The sequence below is a fragment of the Dipodomys merriami genome, unplaced genomic scaffold (genome assembly GCF_024711535.1).
Source record: "Dipodomys merriami isolate MVZ:Mamm:240054 unplaced genomic scaffold, mDipMer1.0.p SCAF_34, whole genome shotgun sequence".
Classification (NCBI taxonomy): domain Eukaryota; kingdom Metazoa; phylum Chordata; class Mammalia; order Rodentia; family Heteromyidae; genus Dipodomys; species Dipodomys merriami.
Window position 1 is genome coordinate 15,292,616 of NW_027204937.1, and position 26,097 is coordinate 15,318,712.

At 45.7% G+C, this 26,097-nt stretch overlaps 2 protein-coding genes and 1 pseudogene across 2 annotated transcripts; 2 read left to right on the top strand and 1 right to left on the bottom strand.

The window, feature by feature from the left end:
• Positions 1-36: 36 nt before the first annotated feature.
• Positions 37-10,296, bottom strand: LOC138803454 (uncharacterized protein C1orf50-like). The gene is made up of 5 exons (XM_069987488.1): positions 10,184-10,296; positions 9,980-10,095; positions 3,551-3,637; positions 2,341-2,472; positions 37-1,407 (listed from the first exon to the last, which is right to left on the bottom strand). The coding sequence occupies exons 1-5, from the start codon at positions 10,260-10,262 to the stop codon at positions 1,222-1,224; spliced, it is 600 nt and encodes a 199-aa protein (XP_069843589.1). The 5' UTR covers positions 10,263-10,296; the 3' UTR covers positions 37-1,221.
• LOC138803275 (10 kDa heat shock protein, mitochondrial pseudogene) lies at positions 8,658-9,138 on the top strand (annotated as a pseudogene).
• A 229-nt stretch (positions 10,297-10,525) lies between the features above and the next one.
• LOC138803455 (prolyl 3-hydroxylase 1) lies at positions 10,526-25,671 on the top strand. The gene is made up of 15 exons (XM_069987490.1): positions 10,526-11,028; positions 14,261-14,413; positions 15,251-15,440; positions 15,636-15,767; positions 16,817-16,956; positions 19,487-19,576; positions 19,889-19,941; positions 20,113-20,234; positions 21,622-21,749; positions 21,881-21,976; positions 22,440-22,590; positions 23,937-24,054; positions 24,342-24,417; positions 24,672-24,812; positions 25,238-25,671. The coding sequence occupies exons 1-15, from the start codon at positions 10,564-10,566 to the stop codon at positions 25,373-25,375; spliced, it is 2,193 nt and encodes a 730-aa protein (XP_069843591.1). The 5' UTR covers positions 10,526-10,563; the 3' UTR covers positions 25,376-25,671.
• The last annotated feature ends 426 nt before the right edge of the window (positions 25,672-26,097 follow it).

Sequence of the window (26,097 nt, forward strand, 5' to 3'; positions counted from 1 at the left end):
CTTTTACAGTTCCATTCCATAAAATATCCCACAATATTGAGTGACCAAGTAGACCTTACTATATTTTTTGTGCTGGTCTTGGACTGTTTGTAGCTCACAAGGAATAGAGCTTATAAGGAAAGATTGTGAACAGGATAGAGTATTAAACAAGTAGATCAACACAAGGAATATTCATCTTCAGAAAGAAACTTGAGCATTGTGAATTCAAGTACATCCATGCTGAACATACCATAAATTTAGCTAGTTAGGTTGAATAAACGAATAAAGTCTTACAAGAGCCCAGTCAGGAAAAAAGAATAATCTAGCCAAAAAGCTCATTCAGTTTATGAATTAGGAGTTTCAATCTGGGTTGCCTCATAATCTGAGAAAAGAGGATGTCTCTTTTTCTTTTTCTTCTCTCTCTCTGTCCTATTCTCTCTTTCACAATTCCTTAAAGCTGCTATATTATTACTGGATTTGTCCTGTCATCTGTGGATGAACTCAACCTCTCTGCCTCAGAAAAGCTACCCAGTGGATTATGCAGTAGTTCAGTGGTGGCCTTCTATATCTCTTCCAAGTCTGAAACTCTGTGAAGCTTAAGGATGACTGCTCTACTCCACCTGCACCTCAATGTGCCCTTTACCACTGCCTCGGATTCTCTGACCACTTTTCCTCCTAGGTAGAAAGGGCAGAAAGATAAGCCAGCCCTTGCCAATAGCCCAAAAACTTCACTCACTTTGATCCAGCCATGCTGAGGTTTTATTTGGTTGTTTGTTGTGGTTTCAATCATCCTCCTACATGTAATGTTGTGATTCTTGGGTGAATCTGAAGCTGGCATTACATCAGCTCTGAGATAGCTCAACCTCAAGTCTGAAATAAAAGACTGAAAACCGGCTCCTTTGGAAAATGACCCACCAACCTGACCAAAATGAAGACTCTTCCTTCTCTAATACTTTGGCTTAAGGGAAGAACCGCTGGAGATGAATAAAGAAAGTACATTAGCCAATCCTCTGAAACAGACTGACTAAGTATCTGTGGCCCCAAGCAGATCCCCAGAAAGAGTGTTGCAATTCCTTACCATGCCATCTGAGAGCAACACTAACAACGTTTATATTCTATCCAAGATGGAGCTGATTTACCTATATGTCTTTGGTTCTCATGACTTCTATCATCAAAGCAGAGAATGGGGCAATAAGGAAGTGACAGGACCCCATCATGAGGGATGCTGATCAGAGTCCACATTCAGTGAGTTAGTCCCTGGAAGGTGGGCTCAGTGTTTGGGGGCAGGGCTATTGGCTGGCTTAGCAGCTTGTCCATTATGCCGATTTTAGCATCTTGCTTCTCAATGTCCTCATATGGGGTCCAAGACAAATCATGCTGCAGCTTGTAGGCACCAAGGAACTCATGTGGACAGCTTGTTCCCCACTCCTAAAGAAGCAAAGGAGGGCAGAAAGTAAGCAAGCTGGATTGTCTTCCTACTTAAACTACTGATTTCTTTTGGGGCTTTTTGCTTCAGATTAGTTGGAACTATCTTTAGAAAGCAGTTATGTTATCCATCCGATCCTCCCCTGGTCACAGACATGTACATCTTTTTTTTTTTTTTTGGGGGGGGGGTCCGGTTGTGGGGCCTGAACTCTGGGCCTAGGCACTGTCCTTCAGCTCTTCAGCTCAAGGCTAGTGCTCTACCACTTGAGTCACAGCACTACTTCCGGGTTTTTTCTTTTTGCTTATGTGGTACTGAGGAATCGAACCCAGGCCTTCAGGCATGCAAAGCAAGCACTCTACCACTGAGCCAACTTTCCCAGCCCGACATGTACATCTTTTAGTGATGCCTGGACTCTTTTTTTTTAATTTAATGTAATAGTTATTATTTTTTGTTTATTTTATTTATTTTGTTGGTTGTGGGGACTGAACTCTGGGCCTGGGCACTGTCCCTCAGCTCTTCAGCTCAAGGCTAGTGCTCTACCACTTGAGCCACAGTGCTACTTCTGGCTTTTTCTGCTTATGTGGGTGCTGAGGAATTGAACCCAGGGCCTCATGCATGCAAGGCAAGCACTCTACCACTAAGCAACATTCCCAGCCCAGTTTGTTTATTTTTTCATTTTGTTTTTTGAGAAAAGGTCCTGCTACATATATAGCCCATAATGGCCTTGAACTCACCATGTAGCCCAGGTAAGCCTTGACCTGGCAAACCTCCCATCTAGCCTCCTAAGTGCTGGGATTACAGGTAGGTACCATCACACCCGCCTTAATAATCTAAAAAATCATTTACCAATCCACGTGCCTACATTTTCACACACACATACTAAAAATTTCTCATAGGATGAAGTCAATTTGGAGGTAAAGAATAAATATTCTTACCTCTGGAGAAATAATGGAAAAATATTGTTGACCACTCTCTCGTTTATAAAGGTAGTAAATGTTGCCAGGTTTTTTCACCATATTGCAAGCTACATGGTGCAAGTCAGCATCTCTGCGAGCTTCTTCCAGTACCTGAGATTAACAGAAGTATACTAAGTAAAGGATTGGAAATAACAGGTACTTATACACAGAGATCAAAGTTGAACCAAGAGGATATAAACCAGTCAAACAGAGCAATAGTAAGCAATGAGACTGAGGTAATAATAGAGCCTTCCAACAAAGAAAAGGACCTGATGTCTTTAGTGTGGTGATGTGAAGGAAGGGCCCCAACAGGCGACCCCACAGGTTCCTTCTAAGATGCTGTTCTCAGAAAGCATTACTGAGCTGAGCACTAGTGGCTCATGCCTGTGACCCTAGCCACTCAACAGAATTAGATCTGAGGATCAAAGTTTAAAGGCAGCCTGGGCAGATAAATCCCTGTGATTCTTATCTCCAATTAATAAGCAAAAAGCCAAGATGTGAAGGTATGGCTCAAGTGACAAGGCACCAGCCTAAGTGAGAGTGAGAAGCCCTAAGTTCTAGCCCCAGTACTGGTGCTTGGACGTGCGCATGCATGCGCACACCATATACATGCACACACAAAAGAAGGCAATACTAGTTTCCTGAAAGAAGTTCCTTTTTTATTCCTTTGATTTGGGTTTTTTGTTTGTTTTTTGAAGCTCTGACTGGCTTCAAACTTGTGATTTTCTGGCCTCCACACTCTTAAGTGCTGGGATTACAGATACATGCTACCATGCCCAGCCTAAAGCAAAGAGTTCTTGAGAGCTCAAGAATGAAAGCATGAGCAAACATGTGCTGTTATAAGAGCCTGAACCTGACCCCTGAATCTCTGGCTCCTTGTTTAGAGAAATGCTCTCTCCTCACACATATGTTCCTGCTGAGACTAGATGCAGTCAGGAGGGTTCTCTCTAAGCAGAGCCATGCCAGCAATTTTTCTCTGAAACCTCCAAGACTGTCAGCTAAATAAACCTTTTTATAAAGTTAGCCTGCCTCAGGTATTTTATCATAGTTAACACAAAACCTCTTAGGCTCACACCTATTTTACTAGAATACTCTACATGGCTAGGAGGAATAATATTGCAAGCAAGTTCAGCCAATCATGTGAACTAAATGAAGAAGATGAAAGCCTCTCTGACAAGGTCTCTCTTACCTTCCTGGCTTGTTCCTGCAAATGTTGGATTTGCTCAGCTATGACTGTCAGCTTGTTGGTAGCATTTGCTCGGATGAACTCATCAGCCTGTAGGTGAGAGAAAACCAAACTATTGATATTTCTATGATGTTCTCATTTAGAGTCCAGTGTGACTAAAGTACAATTCCTATTTTCACTGTTTCTATGGAAATTCCCACCCACCCAAAGGCCTAGCTCAAATAACACTGCTTAGGAAATGCCTACCCTGTCATCATCCCACACCACAGAATAAATTGCTCCTTCTAGTCTGTTTCCATTGCTTTTTACCTGAACTCTAATAGTACTGAACTTCTTTGGCCTTCCAATATGTCCCACTCTCTTAATCCCAAATATAATGAATATCTATACTCTCCCTCCGTCTAATATATTTCCTTGGTTTCTCATTTCCTTTCTCATGTCTAACTATTTCTGAAATCAGGAAAGGGTATTACTATATATATCAAAAGACATTTGTGATATAGCTCTTATCATTTGCTAATGAAGAATTTGATATGTATCTGTTAATATGACTGTTACCTCAATTGGATTATTATATCATATCTACCTAAATTTCCAGTGGCATTCAAATTAGATTAAGAAAAAGAAATCAGAAGTAAATTAGGAAGTTAAGAAATACTAAAAGAATTTGCTGGTTAGTTGAAGAATCTTAAAATAAAGTCAGCTATACGCCAGTATTATAAATAAAGACAAATTATACATGTAAATGATATCAATCATTTTCACAAATTCCAGCAATTACTATGACAGATACATTAGGCACTCCACACATTAGCAAACAGAGAGGTCTCTACCTGAGTTGTCTGCACTACTATAGTCTAGTGCAACTACCCAACAGAAATGTGAAGCAAGTCATGTTTAAATTTTCTAGTAACCACATTAAAAGCAAAACTTTATATTTATTTTAATCCAATATAGCAAAAAAAAATTTCAACATGTAATCATCATTTTTTAAATCGTTATGAGCATTGGTGGCTCATGCCTATAATCCTAACTTTATTCAAGTGGCTGAGATGTGAAAGTTACAATTCAAAGCTAGCCCAGGCAGGAAAGTCCCTGATAATATCATCTCCAATTAACCACCAAAAAGCCAGAAATGGAGCTGTGGCTCAAAGGGTAGAGTACTAGCCTTGAGCAAACAAGCTCAAGGGAAGCACCCAGGCCCTGAGTTCAGGTCCCAGGACTGGCACAAAATATTCTAATGAATTGATAATGAATAAATGAATGTATTGAGTAAAAATAAAAACTGTGGGCTGGGAATGTGGCTTAGTGGTAGAGTGCTTGCCTTGCATGCATGAGGCCCTCAGTTCAATCCCTCAGCACCACATAAGCAGAAAAAGCCGAAGTGACACTGTGGCTCAAGTGGTAGAGCGCTAGCCTTGAGCTGAAGAGGTCCAGAGTTCAGGGCCTATGACTGACAAAAAAAAAAAAAAAAGTTAAAAAAGCCAACCATGCCTGGCACAGGTGACTCGTACCTGCTATCACTGTTACTCAGGAAACTGGGATCTGGTGGTTGGAAGCTAGGCCAGCCAGGAGACTCTTAACTCCAATTAACCACCAAATAAAGCTGGAAGTGAAGCTATGGCACAAGTGGTAGAGCATTAAAGCTCAGGGATAGCACCTAGGTCCTGAGTTCAAGCCCCAGGGCTTGAACACAAACAAAACAAATCCACATACTCAAACCATCCCAAATATACTTAAATTCCAATAATGACTCAATTATCAAGTTTTATTTTTTATTTATTTTTATTTTATTATTATGTCTAGTCCTGGGGCTTGAACTCAGGGCCTGGGTACTGCCCCTGAGCTTCTTTTGCTCAAGGCTACAACTCTACCACTTCAGCAACAGTGCCACTTCCACTTTTACTGTTTATGTTGTACTGAGGAATCGAACCCAGGGCTTCATGCATGCTAGGCAAGCACTCTGCCACAGAGCCACACTCCCAGCCCAATTATCAAGTTTTGTTTTTTTTTTAGCGGGGGGAGTCCGGTCATGGGACCTGAACTCTGGGCCTGGATGCTGTCCCTCAGCTCTTCAGCTCAAGGCTAGCACTCTACCACTTGAGCCACAACACCACTCCCGGCTTTTTTCTTTTTGCTTATGTGGTGCTGAGGAATCGAACCCAGGGCCTCAGGCATGCAAGGCAAGCACTCTACCACTGAGCCACCTTCCCAGCCCCAATTATCAAGTTTTAAAACTCAAAATATTTAAAGTTAAAATTCAAGTAGGGCACTGATTAGTAGCTACTCAGGAGGCTGAGATCTGAAGACTGTGGTTCAAAGCCAGTCCAGACAAACAAAATCTTGAGATTCTTATCTCTAATTAGCCAACAAAAGGCTGGAAGTGAAGGTGCAGTTCATGTGGTAGAGCACCAGTTGCAGTTGAAAAAGTAGAGCAAGACCTGAGTTCCAAGTTTTGACCCAGTACCAGCAGAAATAAAATAAAAATTCAGTGCCTTAATCACACTGATCACACAATCCAGGTGTCCAGCAGCCATATGTAACTGATGGCCACCATATTTTTTAGAACAGCTTAGATGCTGTATATCATCAGCAAAAATAAAGATAACTAAAGCCACTATGATGTATTACAATTATGTGACAGACACATATCAAAGACTAACAAATGAATAAAATAAGTAGCTTAATAAGGAGTGATGAAGAATGTAAGAACTGAAATGTATGTGTGGCTCAAATGTATTCATCTTCAGCTAGTAATACTATCTTTGGATGGGGTAGGGTATGGTTTTCTTTAGACAGGAAGGCCAACAATAATGTGACATTTGACTTGGGTCTAAAAGCAGGGAAGGATCACAAAACAAGTAGGATAAAAGCTTCAGATAGACATATATCTGAATCAGGGAAGGGAAGGGGAACAACAAAATGGTGAGACAAAGGACAAAGGGTGAACCAATGCAATAGCAATGTTGGAAATGATCTGTACAAAATTGTGAGGGGGAGGGAAAGTGGGAGAAAAATGAGGGAGGGGGTAACAAGAAATGTACTTACTACCTTACTTATGTAACTTTAACCCCTCTATACATACCTTGACAATAAAATTTAAAAAAAAAAAAAAAAAGCTTCAGGGGCTGGGAAGGTGGCTCAGTGGGTAGAGTGCTTGCCTTGCATGCATGAGGCCCTGGGTTCGATTCCTCAGCACCACATAAGCAGAAAAAAAAAACCCAGAAATAGTGCAAAGCTTCAGACATTTCTGAGGCTCACACAGTTGGAGAAGGGTGAGAGGAAATTACAAAATAAGGGTTTTGGTTTTGGGTTCTTTTTTTATTGTTTATTTTTTTTAAGGAGCCTGATGCAGTGGTGCACACCTGTAGTCCTCACTACTCAGGAGGTAGGAGGATTGTGTGTCCAGAGTTTAAGGCCACCCTGGGCAGAAGAAAGAGGGGTGCAGGAATGGATAGTGCAGGGCCTCATAACTCCTGATTTAAAAAAAAAACAAAACACAAAAAACCACCAAACCTACATTTAGTTCCTAGGACAGATGGGCCATATAGCCAATGACAAAGCAGCTAGTTTCTAAAGCTAAGGCAGGTCTGGATTAGGAGTATTCTTACAATAATACTACCTTTTCTTAAGGTAGTAGTTGGTGTAAACAAATAATCTAATTAAAGCAGAAATGAAGCACTCCTATAATGAATTACTAAATACTAACCCAAATTCCTAGGACACCTTTATGAAGTTAGAGATGATAACTACACCTCATCATTTTAGGAATTAAGACTCAGAGCAGGGGCTGGGAAGGTGGCTCAGTAGTAGAGCGCTTGCCTTGCATGCCTGAGGCCCTGGGTTCAATTCCTCAGCACCACATAAGCAGAAAAAAAAAAAAGCCAGAAGTGGTACTATGGCTCAAGTGGTAGCGCACTAGCCTTGAGCTGAAGAGCTGAGGGACAGCGCCCAGGCCCAGAGTTCAGACCCCACCACCAGACCACCCCCCCCCCAATAAAAAGACTCAGAGCAATGTATGTGTATCCTACAGGTATTCCAATTCAGTCAGTAAAACTGTGTGGCTCACAGCTTACACTAACAGATGATTTGAACCTAGATCAGTCAGATTTCAAAATTCACACCTTAATATCAAACTTCCCAAGCTTTGTGAACACACATTAAGTGAAATAACGGAAGTTATTCCTGCTAGGAAGTTTTTTGTTTTTGTTTTTCTTGGTCCAGTCGTGGGGCCTGAACTCTGGGCCTGGGCGCTGTCCCTCAGCTCTTCAGCTCAAGGCTAGCGCTCTACCACTTGAGCCACAACGCCACTTTTTTTTTCTTTTTTGCTTATGTGGTACTGAGGAATCGAACCCAGGGCCTCATGCATACAAGACAAGCGCTCTACCACTGAGCCACCTTCCCAGCCCCTCCTCCTAGGAAATTTAAGTACACAGATAGTAAATATGTTTGATTCAATTTGTTTGTCAGAGTGTTTTTTCTTCATGCTCTCAGAGACTGATTATATTGGATAATGTGAGGTAGCACAAAATGTATCCTTTATATTTTACCATATTATAGTATGAAAGACAAAAACTGTGTTTTTCTTTCCTTTATTCAGGCCATTGTGATAAACATGATGGTCATTCAGTAACACATAAAAAGGTTGCTTGTCCAAAATTTTGTTCCTGGCAGCAACCCTTCCAATAAGTGATCTGATTAAACAGACACATGATATTCTCCTAATCCATAAAAGTTGTACTTTGCTACCACCTCTCTAAAAAAGAGGAGAAACAAGGTTTTAATTTGGCAAAAAACAAAACCAAACAAACAAGCGAGACCTTTCTTATTTGACTTTTTCTAAGGTTTAAGCCGCCAAGCCTTAAATCTGTGCATACTTAAGGAGCTCCACAACTGGAAATCTTGACAAGTAATAAGAAAGAATTTAGCTTCTCACTGAATTTGGTTTTTCTCTGAGGGTGTATAAAGAAGCTGCAGTCCAGGGCTAGAAGTGAAGCTCAATGGTAAAGTAGCAGCTTATTAAGTATAGGCCCTGGAGTTCAAACCCTGGTACTCTCAAAAATAATAAAAGAGCTCTCCTTGCAGCGTCGGCGTGAGAGCAGAGTCCGAGTGGCGACTGCGGAGAGTCATGGCCGGACAAGCATTTAGGAAGTTCATTCCTCTGTTTGACCGAGTGCTGGTCGAAAGGAGTGCAGCTGAAACTGTAACCAAAGGAAGCATTATGCTTCCAGAAAAGTCTCAAGGAAAAGTATTGCAAGCCACAGTAGTGGCTGTGGGATCGGGCTCTAAAGGAAAGGGTGGAGAAATCCAGCCAGTTAGTGTGAAAGTGGGTGATAAAAGTTCTTCTCCCAGAATATGGAGGCACCAAAGTAGTTCTAGATGACAAGGATTATTTCTTATTGAGGGATGGTGACATTCTTGGGAAGTATGTAGAGTGAATACATCACTAAAATGGCATCCTGTGAAGCTGCCCATTCCATGGAAGGTCTGAGATCTTTCATCATGTAAATAATTTCCATATCTCCCTTTTATAATAAACTGATGGTAACTAAGCTAATGATATCCATTGTCTCTAAAGTTTAATTTCACTGTTCTGGCATAAACATTTCCAAATAAAACATGTAAATAAAAAATAATAATAATAAGAGAGAAGTCATTTGATTAAGGCTAATATTAAAAGGATTAAGACTTGTTTCCAAGGCTGCGAACGTGGCTTAGTGGAAGAGTGCTAGCCTAGTATGCATACAGCCCTGGATTCAATTCCTCAATACCACATACATAGAAAAAGCCAGAAGTAGTGCTGTGGCTCAAGTGGTAGAATGCTAGCCTTGAGTGAAAAAAGCTCAGGAACAGGGCTCAGGCCCTGAGTTCAAGCCCCAGAACTGGCACGCGCGCGCGCACACACACACACACACTTGTTTCCAAGCCACACACACACTTGTTTCCAAACCAGTCCGTGGTAGCTCACCTGTAATCCTAGCTACTCTTCTCTCTCTGGGAGACAGAGGGGCAGACAAATCCTTGAGACTGTTGTGTCCAATTAACCACCAAAAAGCTGGAAGTGTCAACTTTAAGCAAAAGGGCTAATAAGGGAGAGAGAGTAGGAGCTCAAGCCCAGTACCGGCACACATACACACTCAAAAAGACATGTCAAACTTCCAGTGTTTTAACCAGTATTTTGCCTTTCCTCGTATCTTGGTCATCAATATCTAAGCTCTGGGTTTAGGAATATATTGTCTCTAGGGGAATGAGGACACGGAACAGAATTCGGAGTCCTTGCACTCTTACCAGTCATTAGGTCACTGATAGGAAGCAGCATAAAATAAAGGAACACCACTTCTAAGTGGCCGTGAGACCCGAGCCGAAAGACGCAGGGCAGACTGCGAACGAAGATGGCTTTCCTTCACTTCCCAGACGCACCGAGCTCCTCACCTTCTGCACCTGCTCGGCGAGCGCCACGAGGTCTAAGGGGTCCCCGGCCCGGTGGGTGTGGTAGGGGCTCACCAGGGCCAGGCCGCCGGGCGTCCCGGAGCGCTCCACCAGCGTTCCTGGGACACACAGGAACATAGGCGTAAGCTCCCGCCCTCGGCCTCCCCCGGGGCCTTCTTGCTCCCCAAAGACCCTCTCCCCGCGTACCTGCCTGACCTGCCGCCACCGGCACATCGGGACTCGCCGTACCTCCCTCTGCCCTCCCCCGAGCCGCCGAGGCCTCCATAACAGCCCGCTAAAACACCCCACCACTACCCCCAACCTAGCCAGCCGGAAAAGAACGCACAACGACTCTGGGCGGAGCTTCCGTATTCCTTAGCCATTGGATACGGCCTGAGCTCGAAGGCGGGGCTCTAACTGAAGATCGTGGTTCTAATTGGTTAAAAGCAAAAGAGGCGTGCACTAGCCTCAAGCCGGCGGTGAATGGCTTCAGAGGCGGGGCTTCTTTCGGGGGCGGAGCTCCGGCGGGGGTGGGGTTAGGACCTCTGTGGCGAGTGTCCCGGCGCCCCGTTAGGTCCGCTAAGGCGATGGCAGCTCGCGTGTGGAGGTTTTTAGCCGTGATGCTGGCGGTCGCCGCCGCCGTCTCCCGGGCCGAGGTGGAGTCTGAGGCGGGATTGGACATGGCGGCTCCTGACTTGCTCTACGCTGATGGGACCGCGGCCTACGCGCGCGGAGACTGGGCTGGGGTGGTCCTGAACATGGAGCGGGCGCTGCGCTCGCGGGCCTCCCTGCGCGCCCTGCGCCTGCGCTGCCGCACCCGGTGTGCAGCCGACCTGCCGTGGGAGCCCGACCCCGGCTCATCCCCGAGCCTAGCGCAGGCAGCGGGCGCCGCTGCCCTGCAAGACCTGGGCTTCTTCGGGGCCCTGCTTCGCCGCGCCGCCTGCCTGCGTCGCTGCCTGGGGCCGCCGGCCGCCCACTCGCTCAGCGAGGAGCTGGAGCTGGAGTTCCACAAGCGGAGCCCCTACAACTATCTGCAGGTCGCCTACTTCAAGGTGCGGACTTGCCTGGGACTCGGGCTCCTTCAGGGACAAGAGTGACCGCAGACACCTGGGGAACTCGGGGGGGGGGTCTAGGGTCGGGTTGGGAGGCCTGGCCCGGGGGCTCTCCGCGGACCTGGAGAGGGCTGGGGCCTGCCCGCGGCAGAGCCGTCCTGTCCGATTCTGTGCTCCTCGACGGATACTAAGCCCAAGGGTCCAGCCTGGGGTTTGAGCTTCTAGGGGGAATGGAAACGGCAGTTTGGGTCTCCCATTTTTAACTGTCCACATGAGAAGCCAGAAGCTTCGTACAGTATCTCCCTTCCGGTTGGCTCTCCGATGATGCTTTTCCTGCTGCCGAATCCAGCAGCGCTCTTTCAGGACGTGGGATTGCCACGTCGCCAGCAGGGGCTGCCTGGCTCCTTCCTGTAGCGGGGGACCCTCTTACTAGTCTGTCAGTTTCCAAAGAAAATAAGGGTTTTCTAGGGATGCCACAGTGTCCTAAGCCCGGGCATACAAATGGTCACGATTGGCAGCATGCATTTCCTTGGCACCGTATTAAACCTTTTGCGTGTATTAACTCGTTTGCCCTGATCCTCACGCTGTCCTTGCGAGGTAGATGGTATTCGTCCCATTTTATTGAGGAGGGGGGAAAAGGAGCTGTACTGTGTATCTACTATATCCATGGTTTAACAGTTCTAAAGACACTTACAAGACTCTTAGGGACCTCCGATTTTCATATCTACATGGGCATCTGCTGTGCAATTAGTTCCCTTCCAGTCCTCCTAAGTTACTGGGAAGAATACTGGGCTTACAAGTCCAAAAGAATTGGGATATATCACTTACATGTACTACTCAAAATGTTTTGACAGTTATTGAAGTCAGTTATTGGACAGGTGATGAAAATGTTTGGTTATTTCTTTATTTTGTCTTACTTTGTTGCTAAGAGTCTCTGTAGAAGGAATATGCAGATAGGCTATGAGAGCACCAAGGAGAGAGAAATCTAGCTTTGTCTCAGAAAAATTAGAAGAAGTGAAACTGAGCTTGTCCTCAGTATCGCTAGCTAGGATGGATGGCCCTTCCATAAAGATGGAGAAGTGGAACCCAAGCTTGCTGTATTCAGGAAAAAGTTCTCCTGTGACTGATGTCTGAATGAGTGTGGGGAGTGGCAGCAGCCTTTATAATAACAATTTAAAAAAACTGGAAAAAAAGAAAGTTAAGTGAGGCCAGGCAGATTCAGAGGAGAATTTTGCAGATAGCTATCATCAAAGTTGGATTTTAGAATACTAATTTTGGAAGTCACAGAAAATCAGTCTTGAAAGGAAAAAGTGGTGGCAACGTAAACAGAAGAATTAGGAGATCCTTTATCTACCAGAATCCAGTGGAGGAAGTCACATGCCAGTGTCTTAAATGTAAAGAAAGTCTGAGGGAGGAGAACAGATTAAGAAAGAACCCAGAAGGGCTGCACCATGCTGAAAGAAGAGAGTAAAATCAGCCACGTGCCAGTGGCTCACGCCTAGAACAAATCCTGAGGATTTGCAACTCAAAGCTAGCCTGGGCAGGAAAGTCCATAAGATTCTTGTCTCCAATTAACACCAGAAAATTGAGGTGGATCTGTGGCTCAAAGTGGTAGAGCACTAGCCTTGAGTCAAAAAGCTCAGAGACAGCCCAGGTCCCGAAAGTCCCACGACTGACAAACCCAAAAAAACTGAGATACAGAGATTTCTCATTATTACATGGAGCCATCTGTTGAGGCCTAACTTCTTTAATATGTGCTTTCTAGTACTGGTGTTCAAGCCAAGATACCATGCATTTGAAACTGTGTATTTACCATCTCCAGCTTCATCTGGAGTGCTCTATAGATGACAGATTAGGGAACTGAATTTGGAGTGCAAAGTAACTTGTATAAAGCCCAGCAAGTGAGTCATTAAACCCTAGATTTGTTCCTAGTCTGTCTGATAACCAAGGGCAAGTAGATACTCATTTATTTATTTTGGGTTCCAAATATGAACTATGCTATTTTTATATGCTGGATTCCATTGCTGTGGGCCGCATTGCAGCCTATAGCGCAACTTTTCTTTTTTTATATTTTTTATTGTAAAGATACTGTACAGAGGGGTGACCGTTACATGAGTAAGGTAATGAGTACATTGCCTATCAAGCACTGAAAAACAAAGATATATGATAAGGAATTTTAAAGATTTTTTTTCTCCTTTTAGCAACATCTGTGGTTTGAGGGAAAATCATATTATGTAAAATAATTAAGGCATATTGTATTACATGCCTGATGTTAGTATATGAGTTATTTATTTCTTGTTTGGTGTTGTCTTTAAGAGTAATATAATAACTGAGAACAAAATGTAGTGGTTTGAGGATAAATGATCTTATGAATATGTAAAGAAACAAAGTTTGAACATAATTGAATAGAGACATTATTAGAATTTCTTTGGCAGAATTCTTGACAAGCTTTCTTCTGTGTTTAAGATACAGATTAATCTTTAAGCTATAGGTTAGACATATAACTTAATAGTTGTACAAGTATAACATATGCATAGTACATATTCAAAAAATTCAAGGAGGATTCTTATGCACAGTTTAATCGTTAACTGTTCTTTTTGCCCTATTCCTATCTTTGAAGCCTTAGAAGTTTGTGTGTGTGTGTGTGTGTGTGTGTGTGTGTGTGTGTGTGTGTGTGTGTGTGTGTGTGTTTTAGCTCAATTACTACATACATTTGAATCTTACAACTCGTATTCAGGCAGTAGTCTTCATAGCATTCCTCCTACAGTGTGCTCTTCATTTTAAAGTAGAATATTTATACCATTTAAACCATTGAAACTTACGGACTTTGGAAAGCCCTAAACCTGATTTGGGGAACAGCTGTCAATCTGCCCAGATCTCTTTGCTCTCAGTACTCCAGTATGTGTCCCCTGTAATAAGCAATAGGTGCATTTGCTAGGGCTGGCAGAGGTTGGGCACATTGGATGAGTATAAGTTCAAAAAAGGCTCAGGGAGGTTGGGATTTACTGTTAACTATAGACTGCACTGTAAACTTTCAGTTGGGATATAGTAGATGTGGTGGTGAAGACTTGTAATTCCCACATTTGAGACACTGAAACAGGAGGATTGTGAGTTCCAGGCCAGTCTAGAGCTAACAAGACAAAGCTGGACACTGATGGGTCACTCCCTCTGGCTGCTTGGGAGGCTGAGAGCAGTTTAGATGTGAGAGTTATATCTTTGTGTTTCACCCTAGATAAATAAGCTGGAGAAAGCTGTAGCAGCAGCACACACCTTCTTCGTGGGTAATCCTGAGCACATGGAGATGCGGCAAAACCTAGACTACTACCAAACTATGTCTGGAGTGAAGGAGGCCGATTTCAAGGACCTTGAGGCCAAACCTCATATGGTGAAGAAGACTTTATCTCTTTTTATCTCCCACCCCCTGCTTCTCTCCCTCTGTCTCTCTTTATTATTGTTCTTTGGAGGAACAGGACTATGTAGCCCACACTAGCCTTGAACTCATGATCCTCTGACCTTAGCCTCCCCAGTGCTACTGAGATTACACTATGCCCTCTCCCTCTTCCTTTCCCTCTCCAGGTGCTGATGGGTCATGCCTATAATCTCAGCTACTCAGGAGGCTGAGATCTGAGGATCAGAATTAAAAGCCAGCCCAGGCAGGAAAGTCCCTGAGATTCTTATCTCCAAATAACCACCCAAAAACTTAAGTGGAGCTGTGGTTCAAATGGTAGAGTGCTATCTTTAAGGAAAAAAAAACTCAGGGACAGCACCAGGCCCTGAGTTCAAACCCCAGAATCAACACACACACACACACACACACACACACACACACACACCAGCCCTGAGTTCAAACCACACACACACACACACATACACACACACACACACACACACACACACACACACACACACACACACACACACACCAGCCCTGAGTTCAAACCCCAGAATCAACACACACACACACACAGTGTGTTAATTTGAAAACTTTAAACAGAAAAACTGTAAGAATTATAATAATCTTACCTCTTTCTCCTACATCAAGAGTTAAGTGTCTGTAAATTTACAAAAGACCTTCATTTTGAAGCAGCCAAGCCACCCAGGTTACTTATCCCCTTCCATCCATAACTGAAAAGCTGGAATTAAGACCCAGGTGATGGTGGCCAAGGGCAAGGCAGAGGGCTTCCTCTGGGACCTGCTTTTGAGTACTCCTTTCTCCCAGTAGCACGAGTTTCGGCTTGGAGTGCGGTTGTACTCAGAGGAGCAGCCACAGGAAGCTGTGCCCCACCTGGAGGCAGCTCTGCAAGAGTACTTTGTGGCAGATGAGGAATGCCGTGCTCTCTGCGAGGGGCCCTATGACTACGATGGCTACAACTACCTAGACTACAATGCTGACCTCTTCCAGGCCATAACAGGTGCGTGCTGCTTCACCAGGGCTGTGAGGTTCGGTGTCTTGATAACATGGATACAGCATCTGCAGCCTCATTCCTAAACTTCTTATGTCTGGGAGTCTGACCAAAGTAGGATTCTATTGGGATTTGTCCATCTTAACCAGAATTTGCATCCTGAAACTTAACCTCCTAGTTATTCCTGTGATTGGTTCCTTTCAGATCATTATGTCCAAGTCCTCAGCTGTAAGCAGAACTGTGTCACCGAGCTGGCTTCCCACCCAAGCCGAGAAAAGCCTTTTGAAGACTTCCTCCCTTCACATTATAATTACCTGCAGTTTGCCTATTATAACAGTAAGGCCTTCTTTTTTTTTTCTTCCCTCCTTTCTTCATTATCATAACTATGAAGCTAGGCCAGGCCTACAGCTATTGTCTTCAACAAGTCTGGTTTCTTCTGATGCTGTAGGAGATACTATGTGATCTCTGGGTATTTTGTTACAAGCCTGTGGCCCAGGAAGTCAGTCCAGCAACCAGAAAATGGAACAGGGGATTCTAGGAGTTCTCTCTTGGTCTCTCCATCTTTGTTTCTCACTCTTACTCTTTCCCTCCCTCTCTCCTTCTCTCTCTCTCTTCCTCTTCCTTTTCCTCTCCTTCTCATTCTTCTTTTTTTGTCAGTTGTAAGGCTTGAGCTCTGGGCCTGGGCACTGTCCCTCAGCACTTCAGCTCAAGGCTAGTGCTCTACCATTTGAGCCACAGCGCCACTTCCAGTTTTCTTGTGGTTAATTGGAGATAACAGTCTCACAGACTTTCCTGCCCTGGCTGGCTATGAACTGTGATCCTCAGATTTCAGCCTCCTAAGTAGCTAGTATTACAGGCCTGAGCCACCAGTACCTGGCTTCCTTCTCATTCTTTCTGTCATAGTTTATTTTATTTTGCCAGTCCTGGACTTGAATTCAGGGCCTAGGCATGTCCCTGAGCTTTTTTTGCTCAAGGCTAGCACTCTACCACTCTACCACTTGAGCCATAGTGCCACTTCTGGCTTTTTCTTTTTATGTGGTACTGAGGAATTGAACCCAGGGCTTCATGCATGCTAGGCAAGTACTCTACCATTAAGCCACATTCCCAATCCAAGTTGTGAATTTTTAAAGGTGAAGGCATGCAGAAAGTTCCATGTCTTTTTCTTTCAATAGTACTTAGCCTTGAGGACATAGAACATTTTCAACTCAGTTATGTATTCTGTGTGTATTCTAAACTTCCTTCCCTGAACCAGGATATCAGTTATGTAGCAAAAGCCACTTGACCTGTTGCTGATGGCTCAAAGTCTTATTGAGACCACACACTGAGTAGTTCCTAAGTCTCCTGGATTAGATTCTTTCTTTTCAACCTCTTTCCTTGCTTTGCAGTTGATAATTATACACAAGCTATTGAATGTGCCAAGACCTACCTCCTCTTCTTCCCTAATGACGAAGTAATGAACCAGAATCTGGCCTACTATGCAGCTACACTTGGAGAAGAACAGGCCAACTCCATCAGTCCCCGTGAGGTGAGAGCCTTGTTTCTGTGTGGAATAGCTGTCAGGTGTATGACAACCAGAGGGCAGAAGAGTTGCTGCCAGTGTAGGGTGAGGTACATGTCTAGGCTCAGCTTGTCTCCCAGGAGGAAAGAATACAGAGAACTTGGGGAACATGCTGAGCCTCACAGCAACCTCTGGGCACAGACATGCATCACTGAGCTGGCACAGAAAGAAAAACTGGAGAGCAGACTGCTGTCCCCCTTGGCACCCTCACTTGGACACGATGCCATTTGGCATCATCGCTGCTGCCTTCATCTCGGTCACCTATTTTTTTCTCTCGTTTTCTTCCCCGTTGTGCCTTCTCCATCTCATTGTAAAACAAAGAGAATATCTATGTTGTACAAAGACTGTTACTCTGTGAGGAAAACCAGGCTTCCTCCTTTACCGCTATAGAATCCCAAATGTCCAGTAGCAATAATCCTCTTCCAATTCTTCTTCTGTGTGGAAACCATCTTCTTCGTAGTTGTCCTATTTGGCCACTAGATGGTGATCATCTGATTTTAAGAAGGTTTTTTGTTTTGTTTTGTTTTTTTTGTTTTTGTTTTTGTTTTTTCCCATTTCTTTGTCTTGCTTGGTTATTGCTTTTTTTTTTTTTTTTTTTTTTTTTTTTTGCGGTTGTAGGGCTTGAATTCAGGGCCTGAGTGCTATCCCTTAGCTGCTTTTGCTCAAGGCTAGCACTTTGCCATTTTGAGCCATAGCTCCACTTTCAGTTTTTTGGTGGTTAATTGGAGATAAGAGTCTCACAGAGGGCTGGGAAGATGGCTCAGTGGTAGTAGTGCTTGCCTTGCATGCCTGAGGCCCTGGGTTCGATTCCTCAGCACCACATAAGAAAAAAGCCGGAGGTGGCGCTGTGGCTCAAGTGGTAGAGCGCTAGCCTTGAGCTGAAGAGCTGAGGGACAGCGCCCAGGCCCAGAGTTCAGGCCCCACTACCGGACCCAAAAAAAAAAAAAAAAAGAGTCTCACAGATTTTCCTGCCTGGGCTGGCTTTGAACCATAATCCTCAGATCTTTACCTCTTGAGTAGCCAGGACTTACGGGCATGTGCCACCAGCACCTAGCTAAGTTCTTTTCTTTTTTTCTTTTTCTTTCTTTCTTTCTTTCTTTCTTTCTTTCTTTCTTTCTTTCTTTCTTTCTTTCTTTCTTTCTTTCTTTCTTTCTTTCTTTCTTTCTTTCTTTCCTTTTCTTTTTTTGCTTATGTGGTGCTGAGGAATCGAACCCAGGGCCTCATCTGTATGCAAGGCCAAGCACTTTACCACTGAGGCACCTTCCTAGCCCCAAGTTTCTTTAATAGTGGTATTAGTGAGTCTAGGAAAGGGATAGAAAATAACCCATGTGGTCAATCCACTATGTTTAATCAGAACTCTTTCTAGAGAGAAGGTTGAGCCCCTGACCAGGTGAAGCCCTATGCTAGGTGGTCTCAGCTGTCTTCCTGTTTAATCTGCATAGCTGCCCTGTGAGGTGGGCACTCTCCTGCCCACTGTAACAGGTGAGGATGTATAGAGGAAGCAGTTTGTGCAATGGCCTGTGGTTGGTTAGTGGTGGCTCTTTTCCCAATGCTAGCACAGTTGCTGATAGATAGCTGACAGAAACTCATTGTTAGTGAATAAGTGAACAACAGTGGGGTTGGCTTCAGTAGACTGTTGGAGAGGTTTGGAGGATGCCAATAATTTAAACTCCTTAGGGAAAAAAACTTCCATCTTCCTCTTGGGTAATCACAGTAGTCTATAGGACTCACCAACTTCTTGAACTGTCTCATCTTTGATTTCACTTGACAATGCCTTTTTCTCTTCCTTTCTTATGCTGCTTGGAACATAGCAGGGCACCTAGGGAAAAATGTGACCCAGAAAGGACTCAGTTTCCCTGCCAGGGTAAGCCTTACCTCCTGAGTACACATGGGAGGGCAGAGTGCCAGGCCTGGCCATTGTGTAGCCGTCCATCCTCTGGGAAGGTTAGAGTCTGCTCAGCCTGAGGGGTGGTAGAATAGGAAGCACATAGACCTGAGGACTCAAGAGACCTGAGTTTGAATGAGATCTCTGCTCCTGTATTTCCTGTGGTGTCACTTTAAACAAGGTACACGTCCCTCTGCTCTGTAAAATGAAGATCACAGTGCCAGCCTAGAGCTGACTGAGATTACATAAGTGCCACAGGAAAGGCCTAGCGCCTAGCTCCCTGCCTGAATGTGACTCCATGGAAGCCAAGGACTCTTCCCATGAGGCACATTGCACATCTCCTGAGGGTTATAATATCTTCTGTTATACAGTGAATGGAAGCTCAATCAAGGGGCCATTTCCCTTCATGGGAAACTTGGTATGTCACCCTCAGAAGGCTTGTGCCAGTCAGGAAAAGGCTTTGATACTTGTCACCCAAAGTGGGGAGCAGACATCCCATGCTGGTGAGGAGAGGAGACCCTGGTAAACCAAGACAGTGTAGAATACCTGGGAGGACCACCCAGGGCTGACTAACACTGAGTTCTAGAGGATTCCTCCCCATTATTTCCTCAGAGTGCCCAGGAGTACATACAGCGCAGCCTGCTGGAGAAGGAACTACTTTTCTTCGCTTATGATGTTTTTGGAATTCCCTTTGTGGATCCAGTGAGTCAGGGTGGGACCTGGAGGGGAGGGGGAAAAAGAGGAAGAGCTCTCAACAGTGGGGAGTGGTGCCCTGTGCAACTCTGAGGAGAAGACCATTGGCTGAACATGGGATATGTGGACCTCAAAATGAGAGGCAGATGGAGAGGGGCCCTGGTCCTGAATCTAATGCAACCTTGAAGTTTAGAGAGCTCCCACCCTAGCACCTCAGGGGAGGCAGAGAGGGAGGCAGCTTTCCCCTCGAGGCCTCATTTCATGCATTAAGTCCTGGAAGGTTAATGAAGTCACCCTGCTTGTTATCCTGACACACTTCAGGATTCATGGACTCCAGAAGAGGTCATTCCCAAGAGACTGCAAGAAAAACAGAAGTGAGGGCCTTGAAGAAACTGCATGATTGGATCAGTGATGAAGCACTTGAGGCTTCCTGCGCCCAGGCAGATGGGAACTCCTGGGAAGGGGTGGGCAGATGCAGACGGGGCAGTTGGGGTGGGAGTCAGGGTTGGCTTCAGCACTGTCCTCAGAGCTGTATGTGCTCACAGATCGGAACGGGAAACTGCTGTCCGCATCTCCCAGGAGATCGGCAACCTTATGAGGGAGATCGAGACCCTTGTGGAAGAGAAGACCAAGGAGTCATTGGATGTTAGCAGACTGACCCGGGAAGGTGAGAGGATGGAGCTCGGGCACATGTGGTGTTGTGAACCCAGCCAGGCAGATCTCTCCACAGTTACCAGTTTACCAGTCACCCTAGCAGTGCATGACAAGTATGTAGAATTACCTTTGCTCAGCATCCTCCCAAACTCACCAACAGAACTTTTGTCTCAAGAGAACCCTGAGAATGGGCCTTTGGCTAAGAAGTAAGACTCCTGGGTCACAGACTAGTGTGTTCATTTCAGTGAGTTACAGCTGACACAAAACTCGTCCTTCCAAACCCTCTGCACTCCAAACCCTGTGCTCCTGACCTCTACCACTCTCTTGATACCAGGACTCAAAACTCTGATGTCTTCGACTCCTTTGACTCCCTTGTCCAAACCTCCAGACTAGGGAAGGCCTAGTGTGATAGCTCCACTCTGATCGAGGCCCATCTTCCCAAGCCTGCTTTCACCTGTGTGTTCCATCCCTTCTCTGTATCAAGGAGAGCAGGGCTGCTACTCATTCCCTGAGCCTGCCCTTGGTGCACATATCTTTCTTCCTGCTTGCCCCTCTTCTTAATAAACTTCCCATTATCTCTTCCCTTGAAAGTACTTTAGATACACTATTAAAAGCTTCCCTTTGATCTTCCTTGATCATCAAGGGGCTTTGCAGTCTGCCTTTTGTTGGGTGTTACATGACTGTGTGGGGAGTGTTAGCCCCTTTCCTTTGGCCTTGGCATGTTGATGGCATTGAATGTATGATGTCAGCATAGAGAGTTACCCTAGCATCTTAGGGAGAAAGGTTGGCCTTTGCCCTACCATGCTTAAATTGACAGTGGCAAATTTAGCTGGATCAGCATGAGAAAAGAATGTGTTCAGCATTCCTTTGCTTTTATGGGCCTTTTACTCACAACTTCTGTCTCTTACAACTACTTCAAGGTGGATTGGGCATATGGTAAGATCCTTGTTATACATAAATGGTGATCATGATTAGAGATACCATGCAGCCATTTTTGAGCATTAACTAGCTATAAGCCAAATACTAATCTAAGCTCTTAACTTATTTATTCTTAACATCAAACTTCTAAGGTAGATGCTGTTTAAAAAACACAAAACACACTAGTTAACTAATTAAAAATTAACCTGAGTGGTTAAACAACTGGCTCAGGTCACACAGTTAATAGGTGGAGAAGCCAGGGATCAAATTCAGTTCTTCCTGATTTCTGGAGCATCTATTTTGAGAATGTATATGTGCTCAGTTTGTTAAGGTTCAGGAGCTAGCCCTTTTTGGTGGCGGAGCTAGGACAAAGACTTGAGTCTCATCTTTCAACTCCAAGCTCTATCCTTTGAATCACTCTGCATTTGGAAGTGAATAGGCAGCTGCTACCAGATTTAACCAGCCCAGCCATTGCTTTTCAGGAGGCCCCCTGCTATATGAAGGCATCAGTCTGACCATGAACTCCAAAGTCTTGAATGGCTCCCAGCGGGTTGTGATGGATGGTTTGATCTCTGAAAACGAGTGTCAAGAGCTGCAGAGACTAACCAATGTAAGGGACCACTGCATCTTCTCCCCAGGGTCTGTCTGACATCTCTGCCTTCCAAGTACCTGTTAGGTATAGCCTACTTTCTTCTCAGGACCTCAGCTCCTGTGGCTTACGGTTATCTTTGTGCCTCTTAGGCAGCTGCAACTTCAGGAGATGGCTACCGAGGTCAGACCTCCCCACACACCCCCAATGAGAAGTTCTATGGTGTCACCGTCTTCAAAGCCCTCAAGGTAAAATGGATCCTGGGCATTGTGGAGTATGGAGCAGAGGGGAACAGCAGGAAGGGGAAGCTCAAGCTTTAGGGAGGAGCTGGGGACAGTGGTAGAAAAGGGAAAATGCACTTTATTGCTAACATTCTAGCTACAAGGGAGTGCGGGTAAGTTATGCTGAATGAGGTGGACTTCTGAATCCTGATTGTTAGACAGAATTTAATAAAGTGAGGTAAGCAGGACAGAGCTGATCCCCAGAGCTGCTGGCATGCTTTCTGAAGAACAACTGAGTCCAGAGAGCCTATGTGTGGTTACTCAGAACAAGGAGTGTGAAGGGGAAGGGAAAGGGTAATGTAGGGATGGCAGAGAGGAGAGCCACTAGCAGCAAAGCAGTGGGAGCTGGCAGCATATGGCCTACTGCCACGGTGCCCCTGCCAACCCAGAGAGGTGTTCGGGGCAGTTGACTACCAGTCTCTTGTTGTAGCTGGGACAGGAAGGGAAAGTTCCTCTTCAAAGCGCCCACTTGTACTACAATGTGACTGAGAAGGTGCGGCGCGTCATGGAGTCCTACTTCCGCCTGGACACCCCACTCTACTTCTCCTACTCCCACCTGGTATGCCGCACTGCAATCAGAGGTGAGTATTGCCATCCCTTGAGTGTGCTGTGCCCAGGCAGCCAGCATTGTGCTGGGCACTGAGAATAGGGAGATAAAGGCCTTCCGTCCTAGTTTGTGTACCTGTTCAAACACACCGGTGATATCCAAGTGCAAGTAGGAGGAATTGCAGTCAGCCTATCTAGTAGAGGGCAAGAAGGCTTTCAGAGGAGGTGATGGCAGTTTTGGAGATAAATGTGTTTGTGGAATTGAGAGGAAAAATGGTGACGCTGAGGGAACTAAGCAAGTTGCCATGTTATAGAGAACTACATTCTGGAGTATGTCTTGTCCTCTCAACTGATTATGATCTACTAGATCATAGATCTATTAGACCATAGATCTTAGACCTTAGATGAATTACTGGAATCTCTCTCATACCCAGTTTGTGGAAGAGCTACTTAATTTGCAAGTCAGAGAACTGTGAGGCTTTTCCTTGTTCCCTGTCACAATCCTCTTGCTTTCCTGAGCAGGGATACAGAATAGCCAGATTGCATAGATCATGCATGGCCCATAGCCAGCCATATTGCCCTTAGTCATGCCATAGCCTTCTGAGGGCCCCTAGCACTAACGTACTCATGGTAGATGATGGGAAGTAGAGTGTTGCTGTCTCCTTTAGGATGTGTGGAGTTCTAGGAAAATCTGGCCACACCCAAAGGAATATGTCAGGCATAAGACTGTGTCCCACCTCAAGGTGGAAGAGCACCAGCATAGCCAGTGACAAACCAGGAAGAGGCATCAGACAGTGAAAGACTTGGCAAGACCTTTTTTGTTGTTGGTGGTGGTGGGGCTTGAACTCTGGGCTTGGGCGCTGTCTCTGTGCTCTTCAGCTCAAGGCAAGCGCTCTACCGCTTGAGCCACAGTGCCATGTCTGTTTTTTAGTGGTTTATTGGAGATAAGAGTCTCATGGATTTTCTTGCCTGGGCTGGCTTTGAACTGTGATCCTCAGATCTCAGCCTCCTGAGTAGCTAGGATTATAGGCGTGAGCCACCAGTGCCCGACCTTTAACCTCACCTCTGCTGGCATTCTTCACTTCTCTCCTTCATCCTTCCCTTTCCTATAGACCTGCTGGAGATTTGATTCACTCTACCCTGTACCCATCTCTGCCTTTTTCTGCTTCATAAAGTCTAGCCACACTGGAGTTTTGTCATTGAGCCCAAGAGCTACCTTGTTGGAGCCCTGTAGTTGTGTGGACTATACCCTACTCGCTTTGTATCGTCCTGACCATTTCATTAGACTCAAATACATTTTGAGAGCCTCCTACCCAATACCAGCAGGAAAGTTGCAATGTATCTTGCATGCTTCAGTACTTACGGGTTACCTTGGCCCCAGAGGCACAGGCTGAGAGGAAGGACAATAGCCATCCAGTCCACGTGGACAACTGCATCTTGAATGCTGAGACCCTCGTGTGCATCAAGGAGCCCCCTGCCTATACCTTCCGGGACTACAGGTGAATGCAGTGGCAGGTGTGGCTCAAAGGAGGCCTGTGCTTGCCCTACCCTGCCTCCCCATCCTCAGTACACATGTGCCCATGCAAAGGCTAGACTAGCCCTCCCTAAAGTCTAGTCCCTTTCCTCAGCCCCCAGGTGGAGGGAGGAGTATGAAGGTGTGAGTAGGCTTGACACTGGGGGCACCCAGAGGAGCATGATCGAGTCTCTAGAGAGAGTCAGGGGGAGCCTACGGGCCATGTTTGCAGCTTAGAAAAATGCCTTGTCTCGCTGTCTCTGCTTTTCCTAGTGCCATCCTTTACCTGAATGGAGATTTTGATGGAGGAAACTTCTATTTCACTGAACTAGATGCCAAAACTGTGACGGTGAGCATTCTCTGGTGCTCATTCCTTGGGGACAGAAAACTGCTTACTGGAGCTGATGTCTTGATAGTGCTGTACACAGAATGACCCACTGGGCATTCCCTGTGGCCAGTGCTCTGCTCCTAAGCAGGGGCTTTAGATGCTACAGCAGTGGCCTCTGAACAGCCAGGTGAACCTGCCCTCAGTCCCGGCTCTTAGGGATCCCATGGATCTCTGGAGTCTTTCTTCTATGGACCCCTGCTTTCTTTCCACTTTAGGCAGAGGTGCAGCCCCAGTGTGGAAGGGCCGTGGGATTCTCTTCAGGCACTGAAAACCCACACGGAGTGAAGGCTGTCACGAGAGGGCAGCGCTGTGCCATTGCCCTGTGGTTCACACTGGATCCTAGACACAGCGAGCGGGTAAGATGTTTGCCTTCTGGGATCCGTTTCTGGAAGAGTCCTGGTTCACTTCCTCTGTCCCCCAAACCGACTGTCAGCAGCAAAGTCATGAAAGGCACCCTTGGGCTATGGAACCCAGCTCTGGCATTGTCACTGGCGTGACAGGCATAGGACGTTGCTCACACTGCCTTGTCCTCCCGGACCTTCTTCCTTACCTGTAAACAGGGACAAGATGGAGTGGGAGTCAAGCTGACAGCAGTGCTGAGCCCTTGGGTCTCCTTGGGCCCCTCCTCACCTGTTTTCATTGGCCTAGGGCCCACGGGGAAGGAGATGGGCTTGAAGGCCTCCCTGGTGGCATCTTGATCGTTCTCTCAGGAAGCAGCAGCTGAGAGAGGGCGTGGCATCTGTCCCAGGCCTCTCTGAGCAAGCACTGTTTACCCTTGCAGGACAGAGTGCAGGCAGACGACCTGGTGAAGATGCTATTCAGCCCAGAAGAGATGGACCTTCCCCAGGAACAGCCCCTCCTCCAGCCTAGTGAAGAGTCTCTCTCAGACAAAGAATCAAGAGCCAAAGATGAACTATGATAAGCATCCAGGTCACATGTGGATGAGATTAGACCCATGAGGAGGAGCTCTGTCTTATACTCTGGACTGGCCGGCCTCTTAGGGCTGTGGATCCAAGGGGACCCTGCCCAGCCTTTTGAATGGTGCTACTGCTGCTCTTGAGTGGACATGGCAGGACACTGCTCTTCTTTGGGTTTGACTGAAAGCTCAGGACCCAGGCCCAGAGCCACCCTGGGGCCTACACAGCAGCTGCATGACGGCAGCCCAGTATTTAAGTGTCTATGTAGACAACCAAAGAATAAATGATTTGTGGGTTTCCTCTGGTGTGTTCAGAGAGTGGAAATGTGTCCATTTGGGCCCAGAGGCCCTGCTTGGCAAAAATGACTCTGGGCAGGGTGCAGTAGCCAGAGCAGCTAGAGAAGGCCTGCTTCAGTACCCAATGGGGCCACATCCTGAGCAGCCTCAGGCCAAACACTGAACCCAGGTGCCTTGCGGTTGTCTTCTATATGGAGGATCATAGTCTTCACCATGCCTATCCTCTGGACAGCTGTGTGGCACAGATGGAGTATCAGGTGTAAACCATAAAGCTCTGGGTGAATGGCTATTACTCTTAATCTTCTTCTGGCAAGAGTGGCCATCAGCAGTGCTCTGGCACATTGCCCCTTTGGTAGCCACAGGCTTCCTGCTCTGTCTGCTGTCCTCAGCTGTACCTCAGGGCCTCTGTGTCCATAACGATCCCTGTA

Bases quoted from the DNA above. Each gene is read 5' to 3' on its own strand.
- LOC138803454 (XM_069987488.1), bottom strand. From the start codon at position 10,262: ATGGAGGCCTCGGCGGCTCGGGGGAGGGCAGAGGGAGGTACGGCGAGT. The intron at 3,638-9,979 runs GTGAGGAGCTCG...TCTCACCTACAG, and splicing joins TCGCCGAGCAGGTGCAGAAG to GCTGATGAGTTCATCCGAGC. The intron at 1,408-2,340 runs GTAAGAATATTT...TTGCTTCTTTAG, and splicing joins TTTCCATTATTTCTCCAGAG to GAGTGGGGAACAAGCTGTCC.
- LOC138803455 (XM_069987490.1), top strand. From the start codon at position 10,564: ATGGCAGCTCGCGTGTGGAGGTTTTTAGCCGTGATGCTGGCGGTCGCC. The intron at 15,768-16,816 runs GTAAGGCCTTCT...CTTGCTTTGCAG, and splicing joins GCAGTTTGCCTATTATAACA to TTGATAATTATACACAAGCT. The intron at 22,591-23,936 runs GTGAGTATTGCC...CCTTGGCCCCAG, and splicing joins ATGCCGCACTGCAATCAGAG to AGGCACAGGCTGAGAGGAAG.